This window comes from Leiobunum rupestre, chromosome 2 (assembly GCF_980474605.1).
Source record: "Leiobunum rupestre chromosome 2, qqLeiRupe1.1.hap1, whole genome shotgun sequence".
Classification (NCBI taxonomy): Eukaryota; Metazoa; Arthropoda; class Arachnida; order Opiliones; family Sclerosomatidae; genus Leiobunum; species Leiobunum rupestre.
Genome location: NC_143385.1, coordinates 43,167,611 through 43,186,888, shown reverse-complemented (window position 1 = coordinate 43,186,888; position 19,278 = coordinate 43,167,611). Strand labels below are relative to the sequence as shown.

The 19,278-nt window shown below is 38.4% G+C and overlaps 1 protein-coding gene across 1 annotated transcript; it reads left to right on the top strand.

The window, feature by feature from the left end:
• Positions 1-3,025: 3,025 nt before the first annotated feature.
• Positions 3,026-18,678, top strand: LOC149957569 (uncharacterized). Its single transcript, XM_090167099.1, has 7 exons — positions 3,026-3,218; positions 5,290-5,588; positions 9,758-9,910; positions 11,569-11,736; positions 15,166-15,301; positions 15,367-15,470; positions 18,001-18,678. Exons 1-7 carry the CDS (start codon positions 3,026-3,028, stop codon positions 18,217-18,219), a joined length of 1,272 nt encoding a protein of 423 aa, XP_090023225.1. The 3' UTR covers positions 18,220-18,678.
• Positions 18,679-19,278: the final 600 nt, after the last annotated feature.

Genomic DNA, 19,278 nt, shown 5'->3' with positions numbered 1-19,278 from the left:
GTGTAAAAATGCGTACAGCGTCCTTTAATACCATACTTATTGTTATTATGTTACTAATGATTGTACGCTACACAACTTCATTTAACGTCATACTTATCAATACTGCTACGTATGATTGTACGTTAATCACACGGCTGACAGCTTCATTTAGTGTCATGATTAGTTATGATTGTATGTAACACAGCTTCTTTTAGTGTCATACTTATTGGTATTGTTACTTACGATTGTGCGTAACAAAGCTCCATTTAGTGTCATCCTAATTTATATTGTTACTTATGATTGTACGTTACACAGCTTCATTTAGTATCATTGTAAATTGCTACTTATGATTGTAGATTACACACGGCTCACAGCTTCATTTAGTGGCGTTCTTATGGATAATGATTTTCTGGGTATCCTTAACACATGGGGGAAATGTGTGCACTTAAATGTACGTGACATCCAGTTTCGGATTAACTACCACAAGGGCCTCTAGGCTTGGGCTCTATTAGAGCCTATACTGACCTTGCTTCCTCTGGTTTCGTCTTGGGCCCCTACCTTTTGGCAAGATCCGGGAGTCCCTCGGCTTTAAGCCTACTCAGCCTATTGGTTAGTTCAGAGAACACTGCGCTAAAGATAGATCTTTTGAAAGCTCTGCCCATTACATAATTCTTGTAATTGAACCACAGGCCAATATGGATTTCTAAATAACAACCCAACCACAAATACGAAATGAATCGTTAAATAACAAGAAAAGCACCAAAGAACTTTATTATTTCAGCAAAGTGATAATTTATAGCAGCCTTGACTACATTTAGTGCCATAAAACCATTCATCTTGCAAAGAGATACAAACAGTTAAAAAATATTTAGTCATCAGTTATAAAATTGTCAAATTTGAAAGAGTAGAAAACATGGCTCAATGGCCCAATAAAAAATTAATTGGATCTAAATTGGGCTAGCACATTTTGCAGGCCTCATTAATACACCGTACAAATTTTAACAAAATCGATTTTCCATTAATCAATATCACCATGAATTTATTAATATTCAACCATAACAGGAATCCATTCCTCTACTTGGAATGCTTATCCGGCCGTATCACGTATGGTAAGATCACCCTGACGGCTTTGGTTCACCTATGAGATAAAAAAAAGTCGTCTTTGAGCGTGCTCCCCTATCACCTTGTTGTTTGTTAAGTTTACATAGTGACGTCAAAAAAACCGTCAGCCACATCGATTCGAAAATCTGCCGCGATAAGCATTCCAAGTAGAAGTATGGATTCCTGACCATGAATATAGATCTCCATCACTTTAAAAAAAAAGGCTGACTATTAAACTCCGCCCACAATGGCATCACCGCATACAGTCGTCTGCATAACATTTCGCGTCCATAAATATTTTGAGTTGCGAAAGTTGCACGTGAAATGAGTTTTAGTTTATGTAAAATAAATTTAGCGAGTGAAGAATTATCCCAAAAGGTTATTTCGAGGTTAGACCTTGATAAGGAGGAAGGGATTTTAAAATCACAAAGGCTCAAACATCGAGACCATTTTGGTTTACGTTTGTTAACAGAAGTGAATGAGAAACCCAGTATTAACTGTCATACTTATCAATCAAGTATTTTGACTGAATTGGAAATGATATTTCAAAAATTCAAACAGAATTCCTAGCTATAGCCAAAGATATAAAAATTATTCAACCTGACTTCAAATGATGCTAAGCCTAGGTCCGATAAATTACGTAAATAAACTAATGATAGATTCTTAAAATTATCACAAGAGGTGGAAAGAATGGCTTTCATAAGATTCACTTTTGAACTAGTCATATTGGTAGAAACGGACATTTTAAAAGCACTTTTTAAACCATAATTGAAGTAAAACTTAGGGAATCTAAAAACGAAACGCAAAACGCAAAATTGACTCATTGTAACTTCAGAGCGCAAGCGGGATTTTTCGCGTCATATCATTTCACCTCCGATTGGCTCGTTTAAATAGTCGTTGTAAATCGGCAGAAAGTATATAACCTCTGTTCTATATTCACAGTTGAATATGAATAAATTCCTGATATCACATAAAATGAACCAATTATGTTATTTTTGTATATTTCTAATATTATTAAGATAGTTTAATGTCTACTACGTTTAAAATGGCCACTCTTATAAAATGTTTAATTTATGAAGAAAATCCTTTTAAAGACACATTTATTTTTTACGGTGAGAAGGGACTTGAAGGGAATTTCCTATGACGTAAAGGAAATGCCTTGCCCAAATTCCAGGGCTAGGTTTCCAGCACTATTTTTGTCTAAATTTTCGCTACTTCCTCATTTAAACAGAGCAGGGTCACATTTCCCATTCTGGGTCGTTTTATCATTACCCACGTGCCTCGCAGGGTTGCGTGTTCTACAATCGCTATTTTAGATGCAAGTCACGTAAAGGTATGCAGCGGCGGACTGCCCACGTTGGCAGTTGGGGGAAATTTTGCTTTACTAAGTGGGCCTTGGAAAGCCCTTGAGACTTTCGATTTCTTTGAGTTTGCTAGGCACATGATAAATATAGCGGATTATAAACTTCGAAGATTGGTCTCTTTTGGAGCTCTATTTAAACTAAAAAGGCGAACTAAATTATCCAAAATCGAAAATTCCATTCATAAACATTGCCATATTGAAAATTGTTTCAAGCCTGTTCATTTATTTCGGAGGCAGATCTTGCAAAGTACGCTGATATTAAGCGAAGAGTGCACTGAGATTACGCGAAGAGTGCTCAGAGATTACGGGAAGAGTGCTCAGAGATTACTTGAAGATTACGCTGAGATTATGCGAAGAGGGCGCTGATATTACGCGGAGTGTGCGCTGAGATTACGCGAAGTGAGCACTGAGATTACTCGAATGCTCTGGAATTACGCTGATATTAAATGGAGAGTGCCCTGAGATTATGCGAAAATTGCTCTGAGATTAGTAAATTTATTTGATCACTTTTCAAAAATCAAATTTCTAAGCATTGGATTTCTTATATATCTAGATTGAGATCCAGGAGAGCCGGGTTCGTTAATGGGTTGCGTAGTGTCTGGAGGAAAGACATCCCAGAACTACCTGCTCCAGACCATCACAGACCACAAGCTCGGAATCAACTGCATGGCCTTGAGTGACGATGGCTCTCTGCTGGTCACCGGAAGCGACGACACGACGGCCCGGATGTGGAGCACAGAATCTATGCCGATCGAATGCTTGGGCGTTCTACGAGGTACATACAATATTCTTAACACAAATGCACAGATATTGATAGTGTAAATTCATTTATTTTAAACAGCTTTGTCTGACTTAAATTATTGATTAAAATCACCTAATATACTTTGATGTATTTGTGAAAATGGACAACAGTAGGTTCTTTAGCAATTTCAATTCAGAGCAACTGAATTAAATTAATATTAGTTTTTAATTAGTAATTGAATTTAATTAATTAATTACATTACCACTGCACTCCAATTATTTATCAATTACCATTAATCGTTAAAAAGTTAATAAAATTAAAAAAAATAATACAAACCTGATTTCAAACAAATAAAGCGACTTTTTCAATTTTAAATTAAGCGCTAAAAACTTTACAAAATAATTTTTCCTGACCAATTTACTGCCAGGGTGGCTATTCCGTAAAAATCACGATCGGTCAAAAATGACAATGCGCGTGTGCAGAAGAGGCTACTATCGAAGTATCAAACTATCGGTCAAATTCAAAATTGCGGCGGTCGGTCGATGGTGCCAATTTAAGTCTTCGGCACCAAAAATAAGCAGATATTTGTCATCCGCTTAAGCATTTAGTTTATGATTTGACTAAAATTACATATATAGCATTATTTATCATAACATACTGCCACTACTTACAATTGAACTTACACAATCGATAGTTTGATATTTCGATATCCTCCCCTTCTCCACATGCGCATTGCCATTTTTGACGGATCGCGACTTTTTTTTGTCAATTTTGATTTTTACAGAATAGCCCTTTAGGATACCAGTTTACCCATAAAACGGTTTACCAAACACCGATAAAATATAAATAATGGAAATTTTAATACCAAATAGAGAAAAACCGAAAGATAACAAAACATTTTCTTGATATTCTTACTAGTTATTAAAATTCCATGACTTTTTCAGTGATTTTTAGATCTTTTTCCGAATTCCCTGACTTTTCTAGGTTTAAAAGATTTCCCAGGTACTGTGACTTCAAACCTTTACCATCGTTAATTCAGACTTTATCTATGTTTCCGGATACATAGAACGTTGAATAAATTATTTGTTTTAATAACCGATTAAACTTCAGCTAAATTATTTTATTTTACCAAATGTTTTAAGTTCTTTAGGAAACATTAATTAATTATAATTAATTAGATGCTTACCCTATCTGTTGGTAGAAAGCGTTACTAAATATTTATAGAGTTCCACATTTAATTGATTGAATTAGCCTCTATACAGGGTGTTGTAATTGGCTTTGACAGGTAATTTTTCTTAAAAACTATAATAGGTGGAGTTTGGTAGTTTTTAGGAAGTAAGAAACCTTCTAAATTCAAAATTTCAATTTTTTTTAAAGTATTTCATGGTAGGTGATAGACGAAAACTTTCAACGAGGAAGTTGTAGAGTACACTTGAAAACGTTCAAACAAAGTCAGTTAGTTTGGAAAAAAAAACGATTTTTGTTATGACGTCATGAAAAATGACAAGTAGTTCATAGGGGCAATAGATTTTACTGGCACTTTAATAAAACACATTTTAACACCCTGTATAGTGTAGCATATTTGTGGTCAGCTTTACATTTAATATGTATATTTTAGAGATGACTATTTTGCAGTAGTGGTGCAGCTCACCCAAAACTGTAGAACTCATATAGGACAAGTTATGTTTTAATAGTATCTACTGCAACAATCCGTTGTATGCCAGAACTTCTGCACCATACTGATAAGCCTAAACAAAAGCGAAACCGGTGAAGCGTTGATATTCACGTCTATATTATAAGTATTTCTTTTGTTCGGTAACTTTTCAAAACGCCTGGCCTTAGCAAAAAAAGGTTCAAATAATGTTTTTTCCCCTTTCAGTAATAGTGAATTTACTTCACGCCAAGTTGTATTGGAAGCTTATATTAGTTTGCACTAATGCATTTAACAGACTGTTTATCCTAAATCTTCACCTTACACGTTTTTCAGCTAGGGCTTAACCGGTTTATTTTAAAGGTTCAGATCCCAATTATGAAGGTTTGGATCGATATATCCGAAAAAGGCTGACACTCATTTGGGTGAATCCGTCGTCTTTCTGTCTTTCAGGGCACTACGCTTCAATAACGTGCTGTTCAGTCTTCAAACAATTCGTGGTGACCGGTTCTGCCGACCTGACCATTCGCAAATGGTCCATCGGGACAGGCTTCTGCTTGTTCGTGTACACGGGACACGAGTCCAGGATCAGTCGCGTTTTGGCGACGTGCGGGTTCATCTTCTCCACCGCTTACGACCGGACGGTCCGAGCCTGGTTCCTGGACGCCTCCATGCACGACAACGACGAAGAAGACGAAGAACCGGAAGTGGATAGCGGAAACTCGCTGCGAGGCTGCATACGCGTCTTCGAGGTGATCCATTGAATAATTTTAGCGCCCCAAGAAAATTTACAAACTTCGGCTTCGTTGACAAATACACCTCTTTAGCAATGAATTTGTTTCGGCGGGTTACTTCCGATATATATATATATATATTTCGAGTAATGAGGCCTAAGTTATAGGGATGCAATGGTTCCACTTTTTTGGACTATCTCGGTTCCGGATCCGGTTCCGGTTCCGGTTCTTAAATTTTTGCTTTATCGGTTCCGGTTAAGGTTCCGGTTCTTAAAATTTTAATTTATCGGTTCCGGTTTCGGTTCCGGTTCTCAAAATTTAGAACCGATCAGTTCCGGTTCCTAAACGGTTCCTATACGGTTCCAGTGTTTTTAGTATTAATTAAAGTTAAATACACAAGCAATTCAAAGAGAAATAAAAAAAACACATTTATTTGTTTAGAATATAAAATTTGTTTTTGATGAATTATATTTTAAAAATAGTATCTTTCTCAGTGACGTAGCTATGGGTTCGGGGTCCTCCCGCGAAACTGTTTTTGTGGTCCCTTATAATCATTAAGGCCGAGTCGCGATTATCGCCATCTAGAGTAAGGGCTAACATGTATCGCCTTCTACAATTAGATTTAACACGTACTTGCATGTTAAATATATAAAACGCTTAAAAATGGCTTTAAGCCCTAAGTGAAACGATTAAGATAAATCACGGCAATCAGCGTCTGGAGCATTAAAAACAAAGGTTCTGGTAGAACTTGCAAGTCTGGAGTTCAGACTCCCAAGTCCGACCAGAATCACGATCTAGATGGCTTAATGTAAAATAATTAAAAAAATATTGGTACTATTCTCTCGTAGGGAACTCGTGTAAGCGCGTTATTTGTTTATTCAATAAAGTAGGGTATAAATGAAATCTTCTGTTTGAAAATTCCCACGGTTTCATCGTTTCAAGATGGAGGGGGGGGGGGGGTGATGTACTATCAAGTTTTGGGGAGACATTGCCTTCCCTTCCGCTCCTCATTTCAGGGGCGTAGGAACGTTTTAGAAGTTGGAGGGGGCAAAGAGAAATGAAACGGGTCTCTAGGAGCCTAGCCCCCCTTGTAGAGTGAGTAATCGGTCGCGAATGTCATTAAGGCATTAACAGTAACAACAGTTATCATACGAAGTGTATTTTAGTCTTTAGAGTCGATACACAAATCCACAATAATAAAATGAGAATGGTTTGGAATTTTTTAAGAAGTGTAGCTACACCGATTGTGTGTGTTACTGTTTGACTACGATGTAAATTGGCGGGAAAAGACACAGTTGAGCTTCTATAAGCTTTATATGCTTTTAAATTGAGAATTTGAGCTTTTGAAGATTTCAACTGACCAAAACGTTGAAGGGGCAATAACATTAATTGCCCCTCCCAGCAAAATTCTAGGGAGGTGCATTTCCCCCCTGGTTCCTACGCCCCTGCCTCATTTCATTGAAATATATAAAGACGGGATTTCTATGACTCGTTTTGATTTCGTTTGAGTATATCGTTCTAAATGGAGTCCATATTATTTTGTTCAATAAGCATTGTCATTTGTGAAATGTAAGCAAATGCAAAAGTTGAAATTTTAGATTTTCTAGACAAAAACTACCCAGGCCAGCGATTATATTATGCAAACGACTTAGCTTTACCTTAAAAACTTTAAGAACAAAAACACGAGAACCACCAATGGTCTAGAGAGTGAGGAGTAAAAACGCGAACAAGTAAAGAGACCAATAAGTAGGAGAGAAAACTAAGCTTTAATGGGGAAAAATATGCGGTACTTCGGCCGATAGGCCTTCAAGGCGAAAAACTTTAATACGACTAACCGACAATTTGAAAATGTTTAAAAATCTTAATATTAATATTTTTAAACATTTTCAAATTGTCGGTTAGTCGTATTAAAGTTTTTCGCCTTGAAGGCCTATCGGCCGAAGTACCGCATATTTTTCCCCATTAAAGCTTAGTTTTCTCCCCTAATTATTGGTCTCTTTACTTGTTCGCGTTTTTATTCCTTAAAAACTTTAAATTCAGAAACACAACTTAGTTATTAATTTACAAGGTTTAACGATCTGCTTTAAAACATGTGTCTCGATACTTTTCAAACTTCAGTATGTTACTTTCATTATGTACGTTGTATGGATATTTATGCGATGGTTATTGTGGTTGTATTTATAAAGTTTTGGGCGCGCCTGTTGAAACATAAATAAATATTTGAAGCAAGTAAAGCATTAACTTGAGCTGACAAGAGAAAAAACTAGACGAGGCCTCGCGCGGTTGGACTGTACACAGTCCCATAGGCAATTTGGGGCCCCTCGATGGAAGCCCACCCCCACCCCCGGGCCCCCACATTGCGGAGTCTGCCGGGGCGTTATTTACGCCACTTTCTTTTCTCCTCTAAGTCGGTTGCGAAGGGGATCAAAAATTATGCTTGCCCATTGCCTCACTAAATAATTGCTCGGAAGGCACACTAGTAGCAGTAGACGACAAATATTTTTGGTGGCCTTTGCTACATTTGAGAAATTGTGTCGAGTTTTCCGACTGAAGAAAATAAAACTAAAACTATCGCGGATTTCCGGATTATGCCAGTTTTTAAAGCAAACATTTGGAGGACGAGCCCATTTTCAGTTGACAGTTACGTATAAACCCACATAGAGTTATCTGAGATAGGATAAAGATTATCTTATATGAAAAACTAATAGTAAATTAGGAAGTTTAATTACTAAATTTCAACATGTGCTAAATTAAGTTATAGAACCGTTTAAAAACCGTTTAAAACAATGAAAAACTCGGTTCCGGTTCCGGTTTCGGTTATATTTTTTTTTACAAATAGCGGTTCTGGTTCCGGATACGGTTATCAAATTTTTTTATTACCGGTTCCGGTTTCGGTTCCGGTTCCTAGAATTTACTCACTTCTTCTTGGTTCCGGTTATCCGTTGCATCCCTAAGTTATAACATTACTGGAGGCCAACAGGTCTAAAGTAATGCTATTCCTCTTCTATTTTTTCTATAGTTTAAGCGTTTTTTGTCGCTATCAGTGTGCGTTGGGAACTGCTTAAGTAAAATACCAATATAGTGGTCACCATCGCATGAAGATGGAGCCAAGGGCGTTTAAATCCCAATCGGGCCCCCCGGAAGAAACAGTATTCTCTACCCGTTTGCTACTCCCCTTCCTTTATTTTCCAAGATGCATCACTTTGGTAATACGTTCTACTGACGCGACATCTACTGTAAGAGCCCAGAAATGCTTAAAACGTTTTTTCCTTCTCAGGTTTTTACAAAAACTAAATAGTAGATGGCGCCACCTTTAATACTGAGGGGAGTATTAAAAGCAGTACGAGCTAAACCAGAAAAACATTTGCTAACACGCGTATCGACTGGTTTTTAACGTCCCTAGCGCCAATCACCGCTATCTTATGTTAATCATGATGCTAGGAATGCGAAATTCGTTGATCCACTATCATTGTCAATCTGGAAGTACATACCAACTATAATGATTATCCAATCGTGTCTCTTTTGGACATAATCTTTACTTCTAATTTTTTCTTTATACACTTGGCTGGCCACCACCTTGCTACGCAATTTAACTCGGCCAACAGTAATGGACTTTAAAGGTCACTAGTTGAGTTAGGCCTGTGTGGTTCCTTCGGTATTAGCCTAGCTGATTATTTGATTTATCATAAGATAATTTCTAATAAGCAAATATTATATTTTCTAATATCCAAACCACCACATTAAGCCCGAGTCAGGTAGTGACTTTTAATGCCTTTAAATCAGGCGGCCGGATGACAATGCGTAGGAGGGTGGTGGAAAGCCCTTCATTCCACTTTAGCTAAGAGCTCCCAACACTCACTATTGCTGTTAATCTTAACATATTTTTATGGAAAGGGGAAATTCCCTTTAACCTAGGGGTTAACTTGGAAATTAAACGCTCCTCTTGCTGGGAGAGGAAAGTGTTAACCACTTTGTTCTACCTGAGAGCCAAGGTTAAGCAAATCAAAACTCCCTATTTTGATAAATATAAGTTTTATTTTTTCTATAATAATTGAAATAGTTCTCCCGGAAAGGAAGGCTCAAAACCTTGGACAATGGTAGCTTTTATTCAAAGGTTAAAGTCCCAGCGTAGTAATTGCGATCATGACCAATTCTTCTCACGAATGTTCGAATGTGAATCCTTGCAGGGCCACACGAGAGCAATTTTTGCCGTCATATTCGTTCCTTCCGAAGAGAATCCGCTGAACGGAAACGCCATTTATGAAGACGACGTGGTCATCACTGGTTCCGCCGACTGGACCGCCCGTTCCTGGAGCCTACTCTCCGGAGAATGCATTCACGTAATCAAACATTGTATTACGCAGTACTTTTCGCTTGTTCTGGAACCAAGGCGTGCACGCTAAATTAATAATTAAAATAATAATAATAATAATCAGATAGACTAATGCCAACGGGGTTGGCAAGAACCAGCCAGACAGGGTTTCAAAACCTGGTTTTAACCGGTTTTACCACTTAGAAAAATCCATGGTTAACACCGATTCTTTTTAAAGTATTAATTAAAGCTCAAAAGCTGTGAAAACAAGCGAATTAATCTTTTATTTCGAATAAAATATGAATAACAAGTGTCATTCAATAACAAAAGTACGAAACTAAAACTTTCTGATTTGAATCGTCTACTAAAAACCTCAACACTAGAAGAAATACATATTAGGGCCTGATATAAGAGTTTTTTAATAAGGGTTTCATTCTTGTTTTAACTGTTAGAACCGAGGATTTAACCAGTTAAAAACATACTGGCTTTTTCATTCCACCCTCAATGCCAAAGACACCACCAAATAATCTTGCGATTTTTAATAAATTTAAATCCACCCCAACTATTCGTCAACGTCCAAGTATTGGGGCTACACTTTTTACTTCTTCTGAAAACTAGGTGTTAAGTGAGTAAACTGATAAAATCCTCTGCTTATCCAGAATTTATCTGATTATCTGGTAAAATGACCCCAGGCAGCCATTTTGGCTCGAGCTATTCGCCACTATAGTATAGGAAGAAAATTACGTCACAGGGTTACTCTTTTACCCAACTCCGACATCCCAAAACAAGCGAAAAATATCCACTCATGAAAATGCGTTAACGCGAACGCCTTTGCGATATGTCTCTGAAGTTGAGAAAAAGCAGACAACAAACAAAGGACGATTTTTACTCGAGATGGCGCTAGATACCCACAGGGTGCTTATCAGTTTCTAATTAATTACGGTGCGCGACGCACTCGTGGTGTCACTTTTACTTGAAACGTACAACCAAGCGTGCGTCGTGCGCCGTTATCATATAGAAGCGTTAAAGTCCCCTTGTGTTGTGTAGCGCCATCTTCAACATAGTCGGAGTAAAAGGTTTCCTCATTATTTTATGATACAGAATGAAAGTTTGCGAAATAACTTTAATTAAGATGAAGAAAAAACGTTAAATTAAATACATTAAATCAGTATCCTAATTTTGGAAACACAGATGACGGAGTATTTCACTTCGTCAGACCTCATAAGGTGAAAACGGTTTTGCCAAAAAAGAGTCACAAAATCGTTTGATAAGCAAGAAGGTATGAGTGAGTCACGTGCCAGAAGGGGAGAGGCTATCGGATTGACATCCACACATCGGTGTCGACCCAAGGCCTTAGACACCAGCACACAATAACTGATTAATCAGGGCGAGATATGTGTAACGGCCACGCCAACGGGGGGATACGTGGGGACAGGGGTGGGGACACCCGTGGCGGAAGTATTCCGACCACCCGTTGGGGGATTGGTGGTCATCCTCACACGGCCATCCACAAACTCTGCTTCCCGGACGCTTGGGATTACAGGAGTGAGGCTATCGGAAATTGAATATTTCAAACGATTCTGTGGATCTTTAACTAAATTTGGAACCAAACTTCGGGCGTTGACGTATTTTCATGAATTGCTGAAACTGTTTAATGTTACAAGATAGATTCATGACCAATTTCAGGTATTCAAGGGCCACGGCGGACCCGTAAATTGTTTGGCAACTGACGCCACCAACGAGACGCTTTACACCGGTTCAGCCGACGCTCTCATTAAAGTGTGGAACATTAAAAAGGGAAGTTGTCTCCGAGATATCAAAGGCCACAAGGGACCCATCTTCGACTTGCGAGTGGTAAGTACGCGTTTCTATTCAGACGGTGGCGTCACTAAGATCGGGGTCACCGGTAAAACTCATGGTATTATACCTATGAACGATACTTACCAAACCATGAAGGACCAATAATCGTTTGGTACCATAAGTAATATAAAAATTACAAAAAAATATCCACGAACTGATTTTCAAAGCTATTGCCCAATCTAGGTTTAGTTGGATTGAATTAATACTACCAAAAGACGATAACACGCTACTCAGCTCGAGTACAAGTCCAAGTCGAAGCTGTGCGGGAGTGTCAGTGTCGAAAAAAGGTTATGGACTACTCTTGTTAGTGACGAAATATCACTCACGGTTTTAAAATTAGTTTTTCCTTTTGGGCGTAGCTTTTACTGAACTAAAATTTCAGTTACGAATTTTTGACACCCTAAACACTTGTCTGCTCGAAAGAGTAATAATACAACCAAATTGTACACAAATTAAATACAAGGGAATTAATGAAAATAACGATGAGAATGAACTTAATCGTTTCAAAAAGGTGAATAATTAAAAGTTTTATGATGAGAGGGTGACTTGTTGCCCCCCACCCCGTGTCAACCCTCTGAGGGGACACGCGTTTATATCACTTGAGGCCCCTAGGCTCAGTGTGCATTTGATGCCCATTTTGCACCCCTTCGAGACCTAACACAAAATTATGAATTTTTTATTTTAGAACCACCACCTTTTAGGCCCTAGGCGCGTCTACGTGAAAAATTGTCAGCCGTTTACCTTTGTGCCTTTTGAAATATTTACCGAGAGCTAGTCTCTCCATCGACAATACAAAGCCAACCAGATGGCTAGGTAGGTGTTATCTTTGGTCTATGGGCTAATTCACCATTTTAGTATTCCGTAGCGCGCATGCCTGAATTCGAAGCGCGTACTAGGGTCGAAAAGCCAAAATGCTACTTGGTAAGGGGTGTAAACGGGGATGAACTTTTCTTGAGAAAGTTTAAGTTCCGGTGTAAATATCCGGTTTTCAAAATGGCGCTTGAAGCCAAAAACTGGGAAAAGGTCGACTGGGCAATTCAAAAGAATAATGGTTGGACTAGATCACTTTTAATATTCCCAGGATTTTCTCAAAAAACGAAAGGTTATAGATTTTTTATAGAAAAATACGTCCAAAAAATGTTCATGCACCCTAAGCCTTTGCCCAACAATATTGAAAAATTACAAGCTTATACTATCCAGGCGAGCTGTTTTGCTTCTACGAAGAATGTAAATAATCAGCTAGGCTAATACCCAAGGCACCACCTTAGGCCTGAGTCATCAAGCGACTTTTGAAGCCTTTAATTCAGGTGGCCGGGTTACAATGCGTAGGAGGGTGGTGGCAAGCCCTGCATGCCACACAATCGAGCCAACAGCTCCCTACACTAACTATTACCGTTAACCTCAACAAGTTTTTATGGAAGGGGAAACCGAAGAGCTCGGGGGAAAACCCCTTAAACCAGTGAGGAGAGAACTTGCAAACTCAACGCAGAAGGAGTTGTAACGAGTTTTTACCCAGTGCCACTAACAAAGTTAAATACATATAATAAGATTGCTGTGTGGTAAAAACTATAATCGTAATACTTTATAAAATTAACCTACATTTTTATCTAGTAGTGGTTGAAAAACAGTTGGATAGACTCCAGGTTTTAAAAACTTCTTTTTAGAGTGAAGCAAAGGCTTAAAATCAGTATCGGTGAAGGGAGCTGAACAAATTTTAGAATATTACTGGCGCTTCAAAGCAGTTAAACCGAAATGAGTTATAATACGAGCAGCCCATAACTTGGATAAACTCGCATCAGCAGGAAAAAATGCCACGATAGACCCTTATTTTTGTACGATTTGTTTTTGCAATCCGGAAGGCAACCCTGTGCTACAGCCAACTTCGAACGCATGTCCGATGTTGGCTGTGCCTGTGCCCAATACCCCACACGGTTTTCTTCCCCGCTAATCTTACCAATCAACAGTTCGGCAAATCCCGCTGTGGCGCTATAAGTAACGCTGTAATCGTGAATTTGCCTTAGCGCGAGTTTATCTCGCCTCTTAAAGGGAATATAACCCCAGGTATTTGGTGTGGAACCCCAACGTTTGCAGATCTGGCCGCTCTTGCCTTGGATTTAAAAATGTTTGGCACCACGGTACAGGGAAATTTGAATAATTGAAGGGGTCTTCCATTAAGAATGGTTTGCAGGTTATATTCCCTTTGAGAGATACGTTCTAAAACGCCACACTTGGTGGCGCTAGATTATTTTTTACCCCTTGTCCTACAGTCTCTTTTTACCTCGCGACAAGTTCTCACCATGTCAGTCGATAATTTAACGGTCTGGGACACTATTTGGTCGCTTTTACTATCAATTACTTTGACGCGTTAAATTACGTCTACATGTTAGGGTATAAAAGCGGGTAAATATGCCTAATACACCTCATTATGTGGAGACGACCCGAGGTGATTTGCATAGATTTTGTTTAAACTCGGCGTTCAAGCAAAAGCGACATAAGACCCAAAAGTGTGTCAGTACGGTATAATGTTTAATGAGAGCTTGTCGCGAAGTAAAAATATTTTTTGATTTCCAAATTTGGATTTTACAACTAAAAACTCAAATTAATTATGAATTATGGGTCAAATTCCTGTCATTTTGGGTAAATGTTACAAACATTTTGTAAAAACAAATATATTAAGGAAAATTTCGATAAATACATGCCAATAAAGTAAGGTTAGGGAAAAAGTATTCGGAAATTTTGATATGATTACAAAAATTGGGCTAATGTAGGTTTTCCACCGAGCTCTTCGGTTTCCCCTTCCATAAAAACTTGATAAGGTTAACGGTAATAGGGAGCTGTTGGCTAGCGTGGCATGAAGGGCTTTCCATCACCTCATACGCATTGTAACCCAGCCACCTGAATTAAAGGGTTTTAAAAGTAGCTGGATGACTAAGGCCTAAGGTGGTGCCTTGGGTATTAGCCTAGCTGAAATTTGGGTAAATGTAGGTAAAATTGGTTAAATGAAGGGAAATTTAAGGAAATTAAATTAAATTTGGGTGAATGCGAATAGAATTGGGTCAATGAGAATACATTTGCGTAAGGATAGGCTGTAAATTAAAAAAAATTAAGAAATACTATTAAATTTTGATGTTTATTTTCTTGGCTTCTTATTGGTCAATTCACATTAAGCCATTAAGATCCAAAATTTGATGGTGCACATTTTACTAGTCGGAACCGAGTCTCTAAATTCAACGGTTGACCCGAATTCGATCAATAATTCATAATTTTATTCATAAAAGTTATATTTTTGTAAAAAACCCAAAGTTCTTGGAAATTTTTCCTTAGTTGAATTTTCAAGATAAATGAAGGTTGTCTCCTTATTAGTGGCGCTACTTATTTTTGCAATTTACATGAATTCCATTACGAAGTGCTCTCTGCTTGCAGTACCCAAACCGAATGATGTACTCTGCCAGCTCGGACCACACGGCCCGGGCTTGGGTGATGGAGTTCGCTCAATGCGTCAGAGTCTACAGAGGGCACAAGCTGACGACGACTTGCCTCAGATACTTAGACGGCATGCGTACGTACACGGATCTTTCAGGTTTAAGTACATGATGAAACCGCAGTGTGTCCTTTTTCTTTCAGTGTTTACGGGATCGGGTGACCAAAAAGCACGAATGTTCGAATCCAAATCGGGAACACTGAAACGAACCTTCGCCGGCCACGAGAGCTTGGTTGCGTGTATCGAGGTAGGAAGACCTAGAAGCGAATAGATCTACTCCAAATCACCCTACCAGTACTCCAAGGCCCAAAAGCCAAACCGCTAAAGGTTAACCTTTACAAAAGTTCCAAAGAGGAACTAGGCGCTTGCCAGAAAACCAAGTAGACCGGTTCCACCCTTTTGGGGATCACCACTACAGTGTAGGAATTATGAATTTTCCCTGGTTATGCTGCCAATTTCAGACTACACTTATATAAACTTGGAATGTCTAAGCTAGGAGCAACAAACACAAATTTAATTGGACAAGCCTTTACGCTGAACGTTTTACGGAAAAGGGGAAGACAATTTCAGAATTTTCCCCTTCCGACGGCCACAGGCTTTAAAGCGTCTAACCAATGAAAACTGTACACAAGAAAATCCACGACTTTTGACGGGTTGCGTTCTCATTGTGTGGAGTGCTGTGTTTGTTGCTCCTAGATTTTCGCTAGCAACGTGCTAAACTAAACTCAGCTCCTAGTCGACATTAAGCCTTGGCTCGAATAGAAGTTCACTTACCTTTTGTGATATTTTTAAAACATCTTAATTCGAGATTTTACATGATATCAGCGTGAGATCTAATCGAGGTTTCTTAAAATATTTTTATGTATGTCTATTTTCCGAGTGAGTGTTATTCATTTTATTCTTGTAGCGCGGCGGGTCTTCTTACTAGCGACGGCAGCAAGCCAATGAAATTCAAGTTTAAGCCCCGGCCATTTCTCGAGCCGCTTTAGCAGCACGGATGCTTAGACATTCCTAGTGTTTACAAATAAAGATTCCTGAACTAACTAATATATCCAGCTTACTCTATATGAGCCCCAAAAGGTTCCTATTTGGTAGATTTTCTAAATAGCGGACTTTTAAAATAAAAAACTTTTATGAAAATAGGCACACATATCTAACAAATACTTTATTGCACAGCTCATATCGTTCACGCTGGCCATATTAGCTATACAAAAGTTAATTCGCAGACTATAGATTAATACATAAGGACCGTTGTGGGGCAGGAATTTATCTTCAAATGCCCATTTCACGCTCCGTCAAATCTGCATACCGCTATAGAATGTATACAGCTGGGAGGGAAATTGATCGATTTTTAGGGTGAAAAGTCTGCGGTAGTCTCTATCCCCACCACCCTAGGGCGTTCCTTCTAGCTCAGTCACTCAGTGGAAGCTCATTCGTTTAAAGGAAATATAATCAGCAAAGCAATCTTTATGGAAGACCTCTTCAATTTTTCAAAATTCCCTGTACAGTGGCGCCAAATATCTGAGATTATATTCCCTTTAAAAAAGATTCTGCTTAACAAATAAACGCTTAAACCAGATAAATACTATCATATAGTATAAAGTAGTACAGATTTGGCTGAATGAGGATTTGAAATAAGTCACCGTCCTCACTATTACTAACCTCATATTAAGAACACTTCATACTCTCTATAAATTAGCTTGTTCAGTTTACATTGAGCCACGTAGCGGCCTACGCGAGAAGCTCATGAACTGCTGGATATTCGTCTACTTAGCAGATTCTATCAATATAACGTTCATATTTCCCACTATACGCATAGCTGGCAATACTAGAGCTCTCCATATGTTTGTATTTTGAGCGACTATATAACAGCTGAGTCACAAGCGGATGACACATGGATATACACAGGAGCTTATGACCTCGAAGCCCTTTATATACTCGAAAGCTCCTGTTATTATATTAATAACGTCAAATTAAATAGTTTTTAAAATTGAAAAGTAATCCATGTGTAAGTTTTCTATTTTCAAATAAAATTTTATTCGATTTATATTTTAAACACAAGTATTTAAGACAGTAAATATGTTGTCATGTTTAACAGATCGTCGTTATTTATTAGATAATAATAGGAGCTTAAATAAATCATCCTTCAAGGAAATCACCAAGAAGTATTATTTCCGAGAGCCAGGCTCCGCAAGATATTGTTTATATAATGCTTGTTGAAATAATTTAAACTTTTCACATATAAACATAACGTCATGTTTTTAGCAAGCCTTAATATATGTCAAAAAAGCTAATGTACCTGGTTAAAAGGGAACGCTTGTTGCTGCCGTAAAGGTGAAAAATTTCCATTATTTTAACAAGCACTATACAAACAGTGACTTGCAGATCCTGGCTCTCTGAAATATTAATTCTTGGCGATTTCCTGGGAGGATGATTTATTGAAGCGTCTACTAACCGGAGATTAAGAATCACTAAGTAGAAACAATAAATATAAACAGACGCTTTGTAATTTATAAAAACTTGTACAGGTTAACGGCAATAGTGAGTGTAGGGAGCTGTTGGCTCGCGTGGAATGAAGGGCTTGACACCACCCAGTCCACCCTCCTACGCATTGTAACACGGCCACCTGAATTGTTGGCTTGGGTATTAGCCAACTGATTATTATTATTATTTATCACTAGCCTAGCAGAAGGAAATCCAGCAAATTATGAGCTTTTCGCGCCATCCGCTGCGTGGCTCTGTGTAATATAAAAAGCTTTTTCTTACAACTGTTTCAGGTGGTCAGAGGTAAACTATTTACGGCCAGCTACGACGGTAAAATGTGCGTGTGGGACACGACAGGAGTCCAAGACGAGACGGTGTTCGGAGAAGAAGAAGACGAAGACGACAGCGACGATGACGTCAGGACGTACCGTCATGGTGGCTACGAGAATGACGACAGCGAATCGGTAAAAATCGCCATGAACCATTTGGACACGTTCCTCAGAAACGGTTAATGACGCCCGAAGACTCCGTGAATACGCCACTTCAGTATTTCTCGCGACGACATCGCCGGCAGTTTTTCGAAAGCAAATACTGTTTGAATATTGTAGAAACGGGAGAGAGCGTTCCGCTCTTCTCACTTACTAGGCTTCCACCGACTGTATTACTGAAGTGGTGTATCGTTAATTGTATAGAATGGCGTCAATTTTAATGGGTATGGTTTTTAAACGTGCATCATCATTTCAAAAGTAGATAATCATTTAATGTTAATATATATGAACGTTATTGTGAGTTATATTTTTAAATAGAGTAACCTCCTCAGTCAGTTCTTCCATGTACATTTTGTAGGTTGTGTAACTTTTATATTCTACGAAACAAATTTGTTAAATACAGGTAATTGAGAGTTAAAGGCCGGTAAAAACGCCGCAATGGCGCGCGTCGACGACAAAAATGTTCGTTAGGCTTAATACATTTTTTTTGCGTCGACGATCAAATTTACAGCATTTTTGCCCAAATGATAAACCAGCTTTAAAGAGAGTGTGATCCTAGGCTAGAAGGTCAAGCTTCCGTCACGGAATTTGGGCGACAGTCTAGAACGTAGTATAAATTCCCGCATCGAGCGTATATTTTCCAACGATATTTCTATACATCTCAAGCTGCAGGATGGCCAATTAAAATTTTCTGCTGCATTTTTGACAGTCACACCACGATTGATTAATGTTGGAAGCTTGACCTTCCTTGCTAGGGTTATAGTTCCTTTAAAGGGCCACACGAGCGTTTGAATATCACTAGTTTCCATTGTGAGATTTCAAAATATGCTATCACTAAAAGTGACATAATTTCAAAAGTGTTTTAATGTGATCGTTTTTGAAATGAATGTTACACGCGAATTAAAAGTGTGGGAGGGAATGATGTTCAAAAGTATATAAATTGACGCCTGAGAAGACTATCAGGCTTTATGATTTTTGCCACACAGCCGAAACGCTACCGCCATTTATCTACGTTTTAATTCCAAACACAAAAGAACCAACCAGCCTAGCCATCTATGTGGTCTATCTCGATAGCAGCATTCA